The sequence below is a fragment of the Rhamphochromis sp. 'chilingali' genome (genome assembly GCF_963969265.1).
Source record: "Rhamphochromis sp. 'chilingali' genome assembly, chromosome: 2".
NCBI classification, from domain to species: domain Eukaryota; kingdom Metazoa; phylum Chordata; class Actinopteri; order Cichliformes; family Cichlidae; genus Rhamphochromis; species Rhamphochromis sp. 'chilingali'.
The window spans coordinates 19514252-19531766 of NC_137930.1; the positions used below are offsets into that span (position 1 = coordinate 19514252).

Sequence of the window (17515 nt, forward strand, 5' to 3'; positions counted from 1 at the left end):
TAATGTAAGTCTATTAGCAGCAACCAGTCCAGTAATGTCATATTCTGTACTGGCGCAATATAGCACTAAGCATGTTATAAAAACACATATTTTTTTAAATCCAGCTTCACACACAGTTTATAGAGGTTCATTTGGAAAAGCAAATATGTTTGGCACAACAGTGCATTTAAATCATAATTATGATTTTTTTTTTCTTAATTTGGCAGTCTTGGTCCTCCATACATAGTTAACTTCCTTTCATTATGGCTAAACTCATTTGTCTTGCTTTAGACTTCAGATTTTTGGAATGATTACTTGTACAAGCGCACCGAAGTCATTTGGGGAGCAATGTGATGAAATCCTTAAACTAATGATTTTTTGGGGTGTTATATTTCACTCTCAGGGGGTCTCATCTTAGAAGCTGTAAAGCAGTTATTAAAGCAGGAGAAAGCACAATATACCGGATGATAAATCAGTGTTACTATGTCTCATTTGCATTTCATGTTACAAAAAAATGTCACATAATATTTTCTGCTCATCCATGGCGCATAGAGGGATATCTAACAAAACCAGCATACCTGAGAATCTTCAGAGTATGGCATTTGTTTGTAAATACATACAGTGTAAGAAGTGACGAACTGCTTACATTCCTCTCAGCGTGTGATGGGGATGAGTATCGGACAAAACACTGTATATTTTGGAAATTTTAATTTGTAAAGTAAGACCAACCTTGCTTTATGGTTTTTTGTGTTGTTGTTTTTTAAATGTGTCATTGTAGAAATGTTTGAATTAAAGACATTTCATGTAAGAACTTTATAAATATTTATAAAGCTCTAAAGCCTTAACCACGGCAGATTTCTTTGGTTGAAACCATTGTTACGTCCCTCTGCAGCCTCGAATCTGCTCAGTGTGTTCAGCTGGTGCTAATTGGCCACACCTAATCAGGTGTGGATAAAAGCATACCTGAGGCAAGCTTCCCAGGGAGCTCACTAGTCTTTGCCTTGGTGGCACCAGCAATTTTAGCCAACCTGATAGTCCATTTTAAGATAAACCTCTTTTTACATACACTCTGGTATTCGTCTCCTTTTTTATGTTGCGGCTTTTGAGCCGGGTCGTAACACCATGATTCAGACAGTACAGAATTTATGTGTTGACAGTATTTTGCCCTGTGTAACTGTTTATGACTAAGTGATATACTTAAATGTCTTTTAGATGCTGTAGTAGTGTCTTTAAAGTTACTGGATTTCTTGTTCCTTTTAAAGATTTTTGTTGCGTGAACATAACACTGTGCCATATCAACAAATCTACTCGTGACTTTTTTTCCTTCTTCTTCTTTCAGCTACCAAAAAATAATTAAATAAATAACAAAACCTTTTGATATTTCTAATATCAAACAGTAGGGTCAAACTGCACTTTGAAAACTCTCTGCCTGACTAGCAGGTTGTTGTGCAGGGTCACAGTTTTCTCACTCGATGCTGGTGATGAAAATGTGCCGTCATAATGTGATCTGGAAAATGCTGCAGAATTCCGGCTTTTATTACTGCTCATGTAACATTTTAATTAAAGGCTTATATGCACTGTGATAATCGTAAGGACTATATCAGATATTAGTGGATTCATTTGATTTTAGTAAAGTGTTTAACACGTACACTATAATAAGGAAAAAATGATTGCATTTTAGAAACTTTGTGCACAGCGTTTTATATAAGAGTTACAAACTCACAAGGAGATGAAAGACAGGATTCATCTGAATCCCTTTGAAAAATACACAATAAACAGTATAAAAACACAGTTGTGGCTAAAGAGAATAAATTATTTTGCTGTGTCGATAAAACCAAAACACATAAAGCAATGCGTGGACTGTTCGCTGAGCTACGCAGTGCCATACTTTGATTGTAGATGTTTCCTGAAAGTATTGTTACTGCCATAAAACACATACTTGTTTTGAAAATGTTGAATGTTTTTATTCTGTATACAAAAAATAAAAAGTAGTTTCAGTACAGGTCTTGTTGACTGGTGTTTGTCTCTTTTTATTTCCTTTCTTTTTTTGTGAAGAAGTCCGATTCTGCGCCAAGCGACGGGGAGATAGTTGGCAATAAAATATTATCACAATAAGTACATCGCTGACATTCTTTGTTTAAATTACTGGATCTAGTTTTTGGCTTTTGTACAGTGAGCTGTGCCCAGATAGTGATGATATAACTCGGTCCCCAGAAAAGCCAGAAAATTGTGCTGCTTCGAATTATGTTTAATTTCACCTTTTCAAATATCAGTTAGCAGATGTTTCAGCTGGCATCCCTGAAGGTAGACATGAAACATGCAGCTTAAAGTTGCAGCTATGCTAAACATATATAGATGAGTTATTGGACTGTTATTGGACGTTTTCCACAAAGAAAAGGTTTGTTTGTTTTTTATGTAAAACCCAAATTGCAGAAAGTTGGGATGTTCTTTAAATTTGAACAAAATGAAAACTAAAAGACTTTCAGATCACATGAGCCAACATTGTATTCACATCAGAGCATAAATAAATGAGCTCGTTTCAAATTTGATGTTTCCTACAGGTCTCAAAATATTTGGGACAGCAACGTGTTCACCCTGATGTAGCATCTCCTTTCCTTTTCAAAACAGTTTGAAGCACGTCTGGGCCTCGAGGTTATGAGATTCTTGAGTTTTGTTGTTGGAATTTGGTCCCATTCTTACCCGATATAGGTTTCCAGCCACTGAAGAGTTTGTGGTCATTTTTCGTTTAATGATGTGCCAAATGTTCTCTATAGGTGAAAGATCTATACTCCAGGCAGGACAATTCAGCACCCAGGCTCTTCTCCAACTAAGCCATGCTTTTGTAATCGCTGCAGTATGTGGTTTTGCATTGTCCTGCAGAAATACACAAGGCCTTCCCTGAAATAGATGTCATCTGGAGGGGAGCACACGTCGCTCTAAAACCTTTATATACAATATTGGCTCATGTGATTTGAACGTTTTTAAAAAGGCATGTAGAGATGGTCAAGATGACTTGGGAAGAAAGATGATTTAAGTGAATTTGAATGAGGCAGGATTGTTTGTGCCATGTGGGCTGGTCTAAATTTTTCAGAAACTGTTGATCTACTGGGATTTTTCCAACACAAGTATTTTTAGGGTTTACAGAAAAAGGTCTAAAAATATCCAGTGAGCTGTAAAGGTCAGAGGAGAATGCCCAGACAGCTTTTAGGAGAAGATTATCTCTGAACCCATAACACATCAAACCTTAATGCAGATCTGCAGCAGAAGACCACACCGATGCCACCCCTTCACACAGGCTCACCAAAATTGGACAATAGAAGGTTGGAAAATGTTTGCCAGTCTCAGTTTCTGCTGAAACATTTGAATGGTGCTGTTGTAAACATCCTGACTTGTATCAGCTGGGCAGGCTGTTGGTGGTGCTGGTGTAGTGTTGCAGGGCATATCTTCTTGGTACATTTCGGCACCTCTTAATACCGATTGAGCATTGTTTAAACATGACAGGCTACCTGAGTATTGCTGCTGACCATGTCCATCCCTTCTAACAGTGTACCTATTTTATGATGGTTCCAGCAGAACAATGCATCATCTCACAAATCTCAAATGATTTCAAGCTATTTTTTTTAACATAAAGAGTTTATTGTATTCAAATGGCCTCTACAGTCTCCAGATCTCAATAAATAGAGATGCAATGCGCTAATTTCCATCATGCATGTGTAGAAAATAAATCTGCAGTGTGCCCAAAACTTGATTCCCAGGATTTAAACAGCTGTAAATGACACACTGGTTTAAAATCTGTCGAGAATTTGCCAAACGTATCTGTTCTGGTCATTCTGAGCCAGAAGGAAGATTCCTATTACAATGCAAAAAGCTAAAATAAAAATTTTTTTTAAAAAACCGATATAATTATATAACATATATTTTATAATGTTGGTACAGTATTGCACAGTAATAATCATACTTGCAAAGCAGGTCATTTCTTTATTTACATATATGGTCATGCAACACAGAGCACCTGTATAAAAAAGCCCAAAGCCAACTGTACTTCCTCAGGAGGCTGAGGTCTTTTAACATCTGCAGGAAGCTCCTGAGGATGTTTTACCAGTCGGTGGTTGCTGGAGTACTTTTCTATGCTGTGGTGTGCTGGGGGAGCAGCACAGCAAAGAAGGACTCATGCAGGCTAGAGAAACTGATCAGGAAGGCTGGCTCTGTGGTCGGCATGAAGCTGGACACTCTGGTGACAGTGGCAGAGAAAAGGACACTAAAGAAACTGCTGGACATTATGAACAATGCTGGGCATCCTCTGCACACGGCCATTAACAACCAGAAGAGTCTGTTCAGTGACAGGTTGCTTCTCCCCAAGACAAGAACTAACAGACTTAAAAACTCCTTTGTCCCACATGCCATCAAACTGTTTAACTCCTCTCTGGAGGGGAGAGGGAGGGGAGACAGGAGGACAAAGGAGGGGGGAACAACTAAGCTGTAGTGCCTCTTCACCTCACTGTACAATACCTTGTGCAATACTTTTTGTAAATAGTCAACAGTGCAATAGACCTCAATACTTGAAATGTGCAATTCACTTGTATTTTTATTTTTATTCCTATTTATTCTATTTATCCCCTTCGTATATTTTATTTATATTTGTCTCTGTATTTATATATGTGTGTGTATGTGTGTGTGTGTGTATATATATATATATATATATAATATTCTGTAACTGTAACTTCTGTCAGTGATGTGCTTTTTGGAAATCGAATTTCCCAGAGGAACCCACCCGAGGGATTAATAAAGTTCTATCTTATCTTAAAACCCCTTCATACCCCCCTCTTGATTGCAATCTATTTACCAATATAATCAAATATATTGCACATAGAAAACACACGGAAACATCTCACTTTTTGGCACAACACCGGTCATGTTCCTTTCCACAAATATTTTTCATAAAAGTAACCTACTGTTTTTGTACCGGCGGCTGTTCAATTATTATTTTGGGACAGCAGGTGGCGGTAGTGCACCACCCAGTTGGACCAGAGTCAGACGAAGAAGCAGCAGCAGCAGAAGACGAAGAAGAAGGTGTCCGTGGTGACAGCACTCAACATGGCGTTCAATTTTGGCGGTGCCACGAGCAACCCAGCAGCAAGTATGGACATTTTTAGTTAATTATGAAATACTTGTAAGAGCTGGCGATGTGTCACATATTTCGTGTCGAAGCTAAAGCTGTGTTAATGCTTGTACATGAGTAATACATAGAAATGGTCGGCTAATGGTTCACCCTCAGTTGTTACGGTGGGTTCGTCTACCGGCTAACGACAGACATCACGTGAAAACAGAGAGCGCTTTTACACTTGAGTCAGTGCAACTAATGAATTGCAGTCGGATTTGTGTTCGCGTGTTTCGGTGCTAAACTGGGCTCCAGTGAGACCTAGCTCTTGTGGCTAACTGTTTTGGATGCCCGTGTGGAAGCTAATACAAGCTTACCCAGTACTTACAGCGCTCTCTCGTTGTTTGTTTGTTTCTAAAAGGCACGTCCGGGTTTTCATTCGGTTCATTTGGAGCCAAAACTACGCCATCGACAACATTTGGCTTCGGCACCCCAGCCACCACAACCACAGCCTCATCCGGATTCGGTAGTAAGTCCAAAGCTTAGACCCAGATTCACTCCTTACGGGGTTTATCCTGTACATGGGGCATTATCATCACGTAACCGCCACCAATGTGATCAAACCCTTCTTCTCGGAGCATAACTGAGCCCACTAGGTTCCCTCAGTCTAGGGCTCAAAGCTTCTGGGTGTTTTTGTTTTGTTTTGTTAGTAAGTTTGTTTTAAATTGAGCATTTCTTCACCTCTTGATGCACTTTCAACATATCTACCAGTTGGTTTCTTGGGTTTAAATCCTTAACATGGGCAATTTGGATGACGGGGCTCAACCAACTAACTAAGCACTCACTATATGGTGCACCTCACAGATAGCTGCTAATCAGTCCTAAATAACAAACTAATTAAATACTCAAATGTCACTCATAAACCTGAACTGCTTGGATGGGTAGTATCACACAACAAGCCATATTGTTTGTCAAAAAGTGCTCTAATAGGGTGATATGGTACTATAAGGTCATTAAGATAAGATGGGGCCTGATTATTTAAGACCTTGTATGTGAGGAGCAGGATTTTGAATTCAATTCCGGATTTACCAGGAAGCCAATACAGGAGAAATCTGCTCTCTCTTTCTAGTCCCTGTCAGCACTCTTGCTGCAGCATTTTGGATTAGCTGAAGGCTTTTCAGCAAGTTTTACGGACATCCTGATAATAATGAATTGCAGTACTCCAGCCTGGAAGTAATAAATGCATGAACTAGTTTTTCAGCTTCACTCTGAGACAGGATACTTCTAAATGCTCAAAAAGGCACCAACGCTATAAACATTGTCAGGGTGTCCAGTTCGTGATGAGCTTGATAAAGACCACCACCTGAAAGGTATTGGTCGTTAAGCAAGCATTCCTGGAGCTTCCCCAAGAGGTCTGGTTATTTGGATGGTCTTTAGTCATATAGGCCTAGAGACCGGTTGGCAACCATCCAGCAACCAAATGTGCATTTTCTCACTGTTTAGCGAGTAGTTGTTGGCTGTTGTTGCTGTGAAAATGGTGTCAAAAAAAAAGAATGCAGTGCTGCATTGAAGAGCCTCCTTGTGATTGCTAGCAGATTAGTGGTTGCCTAGTTTGCATGGAAGATACACCAGCTGCTCTCCATGCACTAGTAAAACTGTGAAAAGTGTGACACAAACTGTAAACTGAGAGTGTTCACCTTCAGAGTAAAAGTTGTATGTTTTGAAATATATTGGTTGGAATACTGAAGCATAATTTGTAATTTGATGGCTACAGAACTCCGTTTCTGGTTTGTCGCACTTTTTCCAAATTTCACTACGACTCCGCAAGTAGTTGGTGTTTGCAGACAAGTCATCATCTTCCATAAGATGCAATCATAAAGGAGGCTTTTGATGCAGCATTTTCAACCGATTTCACTCAGTGACAGCCAGCTGTCTTTTGTAACCAATCGCCAACCAGGGAATGTGTTGTTTTTTTTTTTTGTTTTTTTTCCCTTGCAACCAGTGGTTGCCACTTAGTTGCCAGCTAGCCTCAAAGCCTGTGTGACTGCTGTATAACTAGGACCTTACTAGTATTCAGCACAGATAGTTGCATACAGTCCAAAACTGTCTGTACTAGGCTGTTAATGTGGTTTTCATAGCTAAAGTTGAGCATTTTATCATGGGAATGTGGGATTCACTCACATCTGGGAACTGCAATTGTGGGGACTTAAGTAAACGGTCCCTTTGTAAAAGAAAATTCCTTCAGGGGTTGCTACATAGAAGATAAAGACATTCTTCTTGTGCTTGCTGTTAACGTTTTGTTTTACTAACTAATGCAAAATAAAGCCAATAATGTATTATTTTTGTGTGCTTTGCCTCCATTAGCTCTAACAGCCCCTGGTTTTGGGGCAGCCACCACCACCACTGCTGCACCAGCCACAGGCTTTAGCTTTGGCTCCACCAACACTGGTAAGACGCTCATTGTTCAGACTTTTCTTTTAAGACACTTGAAGACTGTTTTTACAATAAATGAGCCTGTGCTAAATCTGGCATTGTGTCATTTAATTCCATGTCATTCTCTCTTTCTCGCTGCCTGCCTGCTTTGGCTGCAGGATTTGGGGGGCTGGGAGCTGGAAACACCACGGCTGGTGGGTTTAGTTTTGGGGGGTTCGGTTTAAATGCAAACCCGGCAGCAGTCAGCTTTAATGTGGGGTGCTTTGGTACAGCAACCACCACTGGCACAATTTTCAATTTTGGTAATAGCCTGGCTAGCACAGGTAGATGACCTCTGTGAATCAGTACACTCTGTCTGTAAACTTACATTTCTATCCATTGTTTGATATCTGTGTGGATCAAGGATCGTTTTCTCCTCACCTGGTGATTCATTTCATGAACACAATGCATCGCTGTGATTGCATGAAGAGATAAAATGTTGAATTTTTAGTCATTTCATTTGATTGCTGTCAAGAGTCACTACACTTTCACCTTTGTGTAGAGGTAAATCGCTATATTGTAGTGAAATTCTCATTCTCCTCTTATTAATCGTAGCAGTTGTGATTTCATTCTGTCATTCTCTCACCTGTTTTGCTTTTGGGGGGGTTTGTCACCTCATTGAGCACATTTCTTTTCTCTTCTTCTTAGGCGCATTCGGTGGCTTCGGAACAACGACGACAACTGTTGCTGCACCAGGGGCAACATTTAGCTTTGCTCCCCCCGCAACAGGTTAGTTATAGAGCTGGTTTGAACCCCCACTCTGCTTTATTACAGTTAACATTTCTGTGCAAGCCAGGAAAGGTACATGAAGATAATGCTAGGTTTTTGAAGAACATCTTGCATTTCTGGCCAAATTGCAATGCACTGGAAGAGAAAAAAATGGGCTTTAATTCATTTCACATTTATTGATATAATGCAACTAAAGACCCTACCATAATAGAGATAAAACCCCAATAATCTAAGAGCAAGCACTTGGCGACAGTGAGAAGGAAAAAAAATTAACAGCACAAAATCTCAGGCAAAAGCAGGGCCAGCCATCTGAGCCTAGGTGGTAAACATCACCTAGGCTACTTTTGTGCTTATTTTTGACTCGTGCTGTGTCGCTCTACGTAATGCTTGTTTCAGTGGATTCAAACTTCAAAGTAGGAAGTGTGTCATGAGTGGCAGTAGCTCACTGGAAAAGGATAGAAAATTTAATTCATTTACTTACACCTAAAAACGCTGCCACACTGCAGATAACAATGAAATGTTCACAATTTTATTTATTTAGATTGTTACCACAAATTTATTTGGAACTATTGTATCACTTTTAAGGCTTCCGTTGTAAAATAACAAATGCTAAAACTGCCAAAAGTCCTTTTATTTTCTGCGGTGTCTCTCCAGCAAAGCTGGAAGCATATTTCCCAAACATTGTTTTCTAAACTGGTTTTTCATGAGCACTCGTACTTCCTCAATCATACTTCCTCCCTGTGTTTGCACGTTGTTTTGTTTTAGGAAGCCTGTTTGGTAACATGCAGAACAAAGGGTTTGGATTCCCGACTGGGCTTAGCACAGGGACTGCTGCAGGAACATCGGGATTTGGAACTGGAACTGGACTAGGAGCAACTAGTCTGGGTGGCTTTGGAGGCTTTAATATCCAGCAGACTCAGCAGCAGCAAGGTAAGAACCTCAATTTCCCTGCAAATAGGGGAAAAATACAAATAAAATGGATATCTGTTGAACAGAGTTAAAGCCAACCACAGCTATTCAGACTGATATTCTGTTAGAAACAAATCTTTTACAAAGTTCAAAACTGGTGCCAATACCTTGTTGTTATAATTATGCAACTTTGGGTATCATGAAATTGGAGACATTTCACTAAATTCCACATGATTTTCTGGCATCTTTCTTTTCTAGTAAAATGTTTTTTGAATACATTTGAAGAATAAGATAAAATGAGCTGTGAAATGTTTTACCTCTGGTTCCCGTGGCCAGGAGGCTTGTTCGGTCAGCAGGCGGGTCAGAATCAGTCCACCCAGCTTTACCAGCAGGTCACCGCTCTGTCAGCTCCCACCTTGTTAGGAGATGAGCGTGACTCCATACTTGCCAAATGGAACCAGCTGCAGGCATACTGGGGCACAGGGAAGGGCTACTACAGCAACAACAACCCACCTGTGGAGTTCAATCAGGAGAACCCATTCTGCAGGTTCAAGGTAAAGACAGAAAGCTCAGCACAGTGTGTTTGGTTTGTTTTGCTTTGAATTTTACATTGTAGTCATGTGTATCTTGTGGTTCCTAGGCGGTGGGGTACAGCTGCATCCCGATGAGTAAGGATGAAGATGGTTTAGTAGTCTTGATTCTTAATAAAAAAGAAGCTGATGTGAGAGCTCAGCAGCAGCAACTGGTCGAGTCCCTCCACAAGATCCTAGGAAGCAACCAGACCCTCACTGTCAATGTAGAGGGTGTCAAAGCCCTGTCGAATGACCAGTAAGTCATAAATATGTGATTATTTTTCTTTTTTTGTTTTTGTTGTAGTAGTAGTAGATCATGTAGAAACACTCTTGTATCTCCTGTCCTTTTTAGAACAGAGGTGATCATTTATTTGGTTGAGCGCTCTCCCAACGGCACCTCCAAGCGAATCCCAGCGAGTACCCTCTTCAACTACCTGGAGCAGGCTAACATAAAGGTCCAGCTCACTCAGATTGGAGTGGTCATGTCAGTGACGCGCACAGAGCTGTCCCCAGCACAGCTCAAACAGCTGCTGCAAAATGCTCCTGCAGGTAAATGTGCTTTGGTGTGTTCTTTTCTTGTGTACAGTGGTCCCTCGTTTATCGCGGGAGTTACGTTCCAAAAATAACCTGCAATAGGTGAAATCCGTGAAGTAGCCAACTTTATTTTTCACAATTATTATAGATGTTTTAAGGCTGTAAAAAGTTTAAACCTTCGTAGAAGAATACGTCCAGTATTATAGAATGAAACCAAAGGCACCCGCGGTTGCCTTTGACGGTGCAAAACGTTTCGTCGACGTTGTTGTTTGTTGGGGAGGAAACTTACAAACATACAGCACAGCACTTCAGAGTCACACTGCTAGCAATCGAAGATTTATGTAAATATGAAAAGCTGAATGCGCTCTGTACTGTACAGGGGAGATGGCACGATATTGATTGACAATGCTCTGCAGCCAATCAGGACGCAGAATATAAAGTGCTGTTTAAAAAAAAAAAAAAAAAAAACATGCAAAATTGCACACACAAAAAATCCGCAAAACAGCGAGGCCATGAAAGGTGAAACACGTTATAGCGAGAGACCACTGTAATAGAAGAAAGTGTCATTCAAGTTGGTTGTTTTGAATAGTTGCCAATAATGTTTCTTCCTGAACAGGAGTGGATCCTATTATCTGGGAACAGGCCAAGGTGGACAACCCCGATCCAGAGAAGTGAGTTGGTTGTGTTGTTATAAGTTTTTATTATAATTAACGCAAAGTTACCCGAGTTTATAAAAAGCAAGACATCTGGCTAAATAATACAATTTTATTTAACTTAGTTGAACCAATATGGAAAATGACAGATAAACATGAATCGACTCCAAGTGTTCATCAGTCTATAACAAACAGTCTGAATTATTTATCTGTTATGATAAATAATTCAAAACCTAGTCTACTACATGACCCATAGAGGGCGCTAAAGCATAAGCATAAAGTCTGGGCTGACGATAAGATAACTGTTCTATATTGCAAACCATTGAGGGACCAGCAAACACTAATAAACAGCAAGTAAGCAAGCAACATACAAGAATAGAAATAGCACACTAGCATAAACATCCATGACCCCTTTTCACACATTTTTAATAAATTAGTTCATATTAGGAGAAATGTTTTTCTGAAAGCCTGAGTAGGAAAAGCCGAGGCACCAATTCCCCAGATTTGATCTAGTTCCGATAATAAATAGTTTCTAAAGGTTTTTTTGTGAGTTGTTACCGTTAACTACAAGTTCAACAAAAATTCAATAAAAGCTGCTGCTTCATTTTGTGTCCAGGTTGATCCCAGTGCCCATGGTAGGATTTAAGGAGCTGCTCCGCAGGCTGCAGATCCAGGAGCAGATGACTAAACAGCACCAGACCAGAGTGGATGTGAGTGTAGTAGTCACTGTTCCTGCTGTTTGTGGTTTTAATTTTCCAGATTTTTTTTCTTCTTTTTCTTAAAGGATTCAACATGGGTGCAGTGCATGTAAGCACAGGTGTTAGTAATGACATGAAGGTTCAGCTTTAATGTGATTAGAAACACCCGTGTTTACCTGCTATTTCAGGTAGAAATGTTCTGTTAACAACAAAATCAGTTTGGAAGCAAGTATATTTATATTGTAACACTTTGTTACGCTGATCCCAGCACGAGACGCACACAGTTCTCAGTTGCACTTTCAGGGGACGTTTATTTAAACACTGTCCAGATCGCTCAGTTCTGCTTTGGATCTCTCTCCTGCTCAGCCCAGCTCTGCTCCACTGTGCACTCTGTCTGCACTGCTATCCCCAGGCCCCAGCAGCTACTGCAATGGGAGAAAGTGTGATTAGTATGGTGAAAATCAGCTGTGTCGGCCAGCCTCCCTTGGCACGGTCTGCTGATCATTGCTCCACCCCTCCCTGCAGCTGAGCCACAAACCACACCCCACCACACACATATGTATATCATAGGACATTTCAAACTAAACTAGAACATGAGACCTGGTAGCTGTGTGGGTTCTCATCTGCTTTTTTCTACTTTTTAATATTGTCACTTGAGTCCAGTTCTAAGGCTGTTGGTCTTGAACTGTGTGTGTTTCAGCATAATGTTATAAATGTCAAAGTTCTCGTCACTCTGTTAAACGCTGCTTCAAAATGAGTCACAGTATCTGTTGTAGCGAGTGGACCTTTAAGTTGTATAGAGGTATTAGCCACACTGCTTTAATCAGGAAGAGGAAAGAGCAACAGAAACACCTGGATCTTTTTAACCTAAATTTCCTGGCAAAGGCGGTTAGTCAAAGTCACGGCCAAGCACAGGAGAGACGGCTACATAACTCTAAAGAAGTATTACATTTAAGCTACCTTGTGATTTACAGTCAGCTCTAATGTCTGTGCAGATTGAGCATCCTTACCAGATCAGGTTTGGCATTTTTCTCTGTTGTCCATGGCCCCTGCATTCAAATAATAAATTAATTTTGCTCCAGGTGAAACTTTTTCCAAGTCTTTTTGCATTCGGGCATGAAATTTTGGATGTGTGAAGACCTCTAATATCAAACATATGCTTGTTATCAGTTTTAAAAAAGCATAAAGTACTTGCAATCAAAGGAATTCTGGAAATGTCACAAAGGTTCATCCTCACTGTTTTCAACCATGCATGTGTGGACTTGCAGATTATCTCCAATGACATCAGTGAACTGCAAAAGAACCAAGCAACCACAGTGGCAAAGATCGCCCAGTACAAGAGGAAGTTGATGGATCTATCTCACCGAGTGCTGCAGGTTGCTGTCTCACTTTTTTTTTTTTTTTTTTAAATAAGCCATTCAGACATCCCTACATCTCTGTTAAACTTAGAGTAACTGTAGGAGCTCAAAATTCACTGTTTACATAAATAAAAATGTGTGGGAATTGAAAAGTAGAACTGTGTTTTGCATGAAATAAACTGTCATATCTGAATGACATCAGTCTAGAGCTTTCCCTTCACTACTTTATAAGTTTTCTTTTTCCCTTCCATATTTATCTCTCCTCCTTTGTTTCCCTTGGAAGGTGTTGATCAAACAGGAGATCCAGCGAAAAAGTGGCTACGCTATCCAAGTGGACGAGGAGCACCTCAGAGTGCAGCTGGATACCATTCAGTCTGAACTCAATGCCCCCACACAGTTCAAGGCAAGTGTGTTGAAACTGTGGCTGCACAGTGCTATGTTCTTTCAAACAATTAGTCGCTATGAAATATTTTTGTAATCAGGTATTCTATCAATTCTCCATTGACTAATTGAGTAATCGCATAAATACGTTTGCCTTAATGAGGAAATAGAAATTATTCAAAAAGGGGGGGGGGAGATGGGCACCATCAGCAGGGAAATAACCTGGTGCCTGTCCATGAAGAGCTCTCAAAGAATCTTAAATTGCACTCTGAAATAAACTGGAAGCCAGTGTAGCTGCATCAAGATTGGAGTCGCATGTGAAAACTTGGAGGATTTCGTCAGAAGCCTGGCAACAGCATTTTGAACAATTTGCAACCGTTCTAGGGAGGTTTTGCTAAGACGTGTGTGTGTGTGTATAGTGCATTGCTGTATTCCAATCGTGACGAAACAAAAGTATGAATAATCATTTCGAGTTTGGGACATGACACAATGGAGCTTCGTTTGTTAGCTTAGTTTCTCTTAGCTGAGTGCTACAAAGAAACAATGCGAAGACTTTTCATTGAGGATATTTTTGTAATAGTTTTTCGAGTTACTTGATGAATCATTGCAGCCCTAAAATGAATGAACAGTTCGTACAGTTCTTAGCAGCTATTAGACGTCAAACGTGTGTTTGTTTTTTACAGTATTTGTTCTGTCTTTGTCTTACAGGGTCGGTTAAATGAATTAATGTCCCAAATCCGGATGCAGAACCACTTTGGAGCTGTGAGATCAGAAGAGCGCTACAGTGTGGACGCAGACCTCCTCAGAGAAATCAGACAGGTGAGTCGGAACTTTAGCACCTCTGACCTGCAGTTGTTGTGCAGGCATTCACAACATGTGTTCAGTGATTTCTGAAAGTCGGCCCAGGACTTAAAAAACACTAAGAAGGAGAACATTAAAGTAACATTTGAGTCTTCCGATACTAAGTTGCAAAAAGCTGAAAGATTATCATGATGTTAACATCCAGTCAGGGTTCTCACCCAGCTTCCTTCACGCGGGTAATCTCTGAGGTGCTGACAGTGAACGACAGAAGTAATCACTCTTGCACAGGTGCATTTTCCTTATTGCAAATAAGTGTAACATTGTAAAAACATTAGCTTCAAGGTCGGTCTCAGAGCTTCTGTGTTGTTTACTGGTGGCTCTAATCTGAGGAAGACTGCTCTAAACTTGTGGATGAAGGCGGAGACAGCTGAATGTTTAAGTTGTCTTCTCCCGGTAACTGAAACACTGTCTCCTTTTCTCTCTCTTTCAGCACTTAAAACAACAGCAGGAAGGTTTAAGTCATTTGATCAGTGTCATCAAAGATGACTTGGAAGACATCAAACTTATAGAGCACGGGCTGAGCGACAGCGGACACATGAGAGGAGGCATCCTCAGCTGAGTCTGCCCCACCAACCCGCACATGCTCAGACACACAATCCTCCCAAAAAAATGGTGCATCAGCCATTTAATTTAGAGGTAATCTGCACTGTAGTTCCCTGATAACCCCAGTGATATCTGAACCTGTCTGCTCAGATGATCATTTTGACTAGAATGTGCCTTTAAGTCCCCACATGGACAGGTTTATCATTTGCCCCACTTTCTGTACCAGGTAAACACTGACTGGTTAATCTGTGCTTTCTCAACTGACACAGCCCTAATGGAAAAGACTCAACAAAGTCTAATAATAGCTGGGATCCCTTATGTCAAATCAGATTATAATTATAAGACTACAAATGTGACTGGCATGTAAACAAGTTGTGTATGTCACCAGTGAAGACATTGTAAATACATGTTTGTTTTTCTTTTTTATCCTCCTAGAATGTTAATAAATTTCATTTGTTGAAAAAAGCACAGTGACCTTGCATCTCTTGCACACATACTTTAAACAATGGCTAATTTCCCCAATAATCTATTCCTGTGTGGGAAAATGTATTCCTGTAAGTCCACCTATTTTGTGATCTGAGCATTTTCATTGTTTTGGTGCAAATATAGAAACACCCGACGGTCCTTCTTTAGCTCTTCAGGCCAGCCCTTTCCAACATCTCATCAAAGCAGGGCTTGAGTTGATAGGATTTATGTCTCGGATTCACATCCCGGTGGAGATGAAAGACTGATTGGCAGTTGAACTTATTAGGCAGCTTTCATGCAGATTACATCCCCTCATCTAACTTCTACTTCAGTACCTGGCAAAGAGCTAAACATCTGAATTCTCCAGACCCGGCAGCCTTTGCCTCCTTACTTTCGTCTTATTGTAAATATTTAATACCCATTATTTGTTATTATCTGTTCATCTGCCTGTAAATATTTGGGGGAAAAGTCCACATAGACTACGTTGCCAAAACTATGTGAGCTACCTACACATTACACATAACAGCCACAGGAGCTTTTTATGATATCCCATTCTAAATGGAGTTCCCCACCATTGCAGCTATGAAAACCATTCCCATTCTTCTGGGAATTCTTTTTGCAAGATTTTCACCCAGAAGAACATTTGAGGCCGGACACTGAGGGCTTGGATTGCAGTCTCCATTCTACTTTCTCCCAAAGGTGTTCAGTGGGGTTGAAGTCAAAGATCTATGTGGACAAGTCAAATTCTTTCATATCTAATTTTTTTTTTTTTTTTTTTTTTTTTTTTTTTTTGTGTGTCCTGTTTGGATCTTTAGCCATCAGAATTGTTGTCTTAAGGCCAAGAAAGATGCCAAGCGGATTTATTTTACCAAGTGGATCATCATGGCCTTGCCATATTGGTCCATTTGATTGACCTTTATTATAATTGTGAATTTATTTTATTTTCAGTTGCTACAAACGGGACAGACATGACTGGGGGATAGGACAGGGAGAAAGAATGAAAGAAAGAGAGGGAGAGAAAGAAAACCAAAGGGGAGAAGAGACGGTGAGAAGGGGGGGAAGAAAGAAAAAAAAAAAAAACACCTGGGTCACCTGTATGGAGAAAAAAAACAGAAGAGAAAGCAAACAACAAAGAGCAACATAATAAAAAAAACAGCACCATCACAATAAACTAGCTAGCAGTAGATATCAGTAGATACTAAATAATAAACGATATTGTGCAGCACGCAAGATAGACAGCGCACAATGTGCTTTGAGGCAGCAGCCAAGAAAGCTGTAGTCCGCGTCTGTGAATACCCGTGTGTACACCTGTGTGCATACCTGTGTGGATCAGCATGCTTGCATTCCAAAGGTTCCTTCATGTAATGATCTGTTAGAGGGTGTGGGGGGGCCACAGCCCCGTCCTCCAGGGCATGAAGCAGGTATGGAGGAGATCAAGACTCCAGACATCCAGAGGCCCTCAGAACACAAGAGACCAAGGAAGACCAACAGAGGGGCAGCCGCGCCACTGTCCCAGTAAGAGCTGAGGAGAGTCCCAGATGAGGGGTCACTCAGCAGCCGCGGAGCAGAAGCCAGGGGGGGTTGCAGTGACGCGCCCGTGAGCTCCGCCGGCAGCCAGCTGTGCCAGAGTGACCGAGCCCCAGGCCGAGAGGCCGGGGGCACCCCACCTCCGAAGTGGCCCGAGCGAGCCCCAGGCTCCAGGCCCCGATAAGCGGCCGCCAAGGAGTGAGCAGGTGTGTACCCGGACGCCCACCCCCAGACACAAAGAACCACCAACGCACCGATACCTGAGGGAGTCCGCCACTGGCAGGGGAAGTGGTGGTGGGTGGAGATAGGCCTCCAAACCTTGGAGGGCCTGAGATGTCCCCAGAGAGGTGGCGTCTGATACCCAACCTGACATATAGACACAGACATACAGGCACACACAGACACAAACATCCATTCCCCCCCTCATGCCCTCATATGCACTTACTCCACACTCACCCAACGTGGAGACAGACATAGAGAGGCGCTGTACACACGATCACACTCCCCAAGCGTACTCTACAAACCGGATCTAGGTACCCTTGCCCCTGGAGGGGGGAACTGCACCCAGACCCAGGTGGTGTTACCCTTTTCCCTGCGGTGGGGAGATGCAGACCGCCCCGACTCCGTAGCAGCAGGGAGGCCCCACACTCCAGACCGCAGTCGGACGGCCAACTCCTCCTAGCCCCCCCACACCAGCAGGCCGCAGAGAATTTCATATCTAATTTATCAAACCAGG

At 41.3% G+C, this 17515-nt stretch overlaps 1 protein-coding gene across 3 annotated transcripts; it reads left to right on the plus strand.

Annotated features, from left to right (window-relative positions):
• Positions 1-5010: 5010 nt before the first annotated feature.
• On the plus strand, positions 5011-15239 carry nup54 (nucleoporin 54). Of its 3 annotated transcripts, XM_080876692.1 has the most exons (14): positions 5017-5116; positions 5499-5606; positions 7442-7525; positions 8198-8278; positions 9044-9208; positions 9524-9741; positions 9828-10015; positions 10112-10308; positions 10910-10964; positions 11563-11656; positions 12913-13020; positions 13286-13405; positions 14092-14202; positions 14675-15239. In XM_080876692.1, exons 1-14 carry the CDS (start codon positions 5074-5076, stop codon positions 14801-14803), a joined length of 1701 nt encoding a protein of 566 aa, XP_080732818.1. In that variant the 5' UTR covers positions 5017-5073; the 3' UTR covers positions 14804-15239. The 3 variants fall into 3 exon arrangements, with proteins under 3 accessions (XP_080732819.1, XP_080732818.1, XP_080732820.1); XM_080876693.1 differs by lacking the exon at positions 5499-5606 and having other exon boundaries at positions 5011-5116; XM_080876694.1 differs by lacking the exons at positions 5017-5116; positions 5499-5606; positions 7442-7525 and adding an exon at positions 7611-7704.
• Positions 15240-17515: the final 2276 nt, after the last annotated feature.

Bases quoted from the DNA above. Each gene is read 5' to 3' on its own strand.
- nup54 (XM_080876692.1), top strand. From the start codon at position 5,074: ATGGCGTTCAATTTTGGCGGTGCCACGAGCAACCCAGCAGCAA. The intron at 13,021-13,285 runs GTTGCTGTCTCA...TTCCCTTGGAAG, and splicing joins TATCTCACCGAGTGCTGCAG to GTGTTGATCAAACAGGAGAT. The intron at 14,203-14,674 runs GTGAGTCGGAAC...TCTCTCTTTCAG, and splicing joins TCCTCAGAGAAATCAGACAG to CACTTAAAACAACAGCAGGA.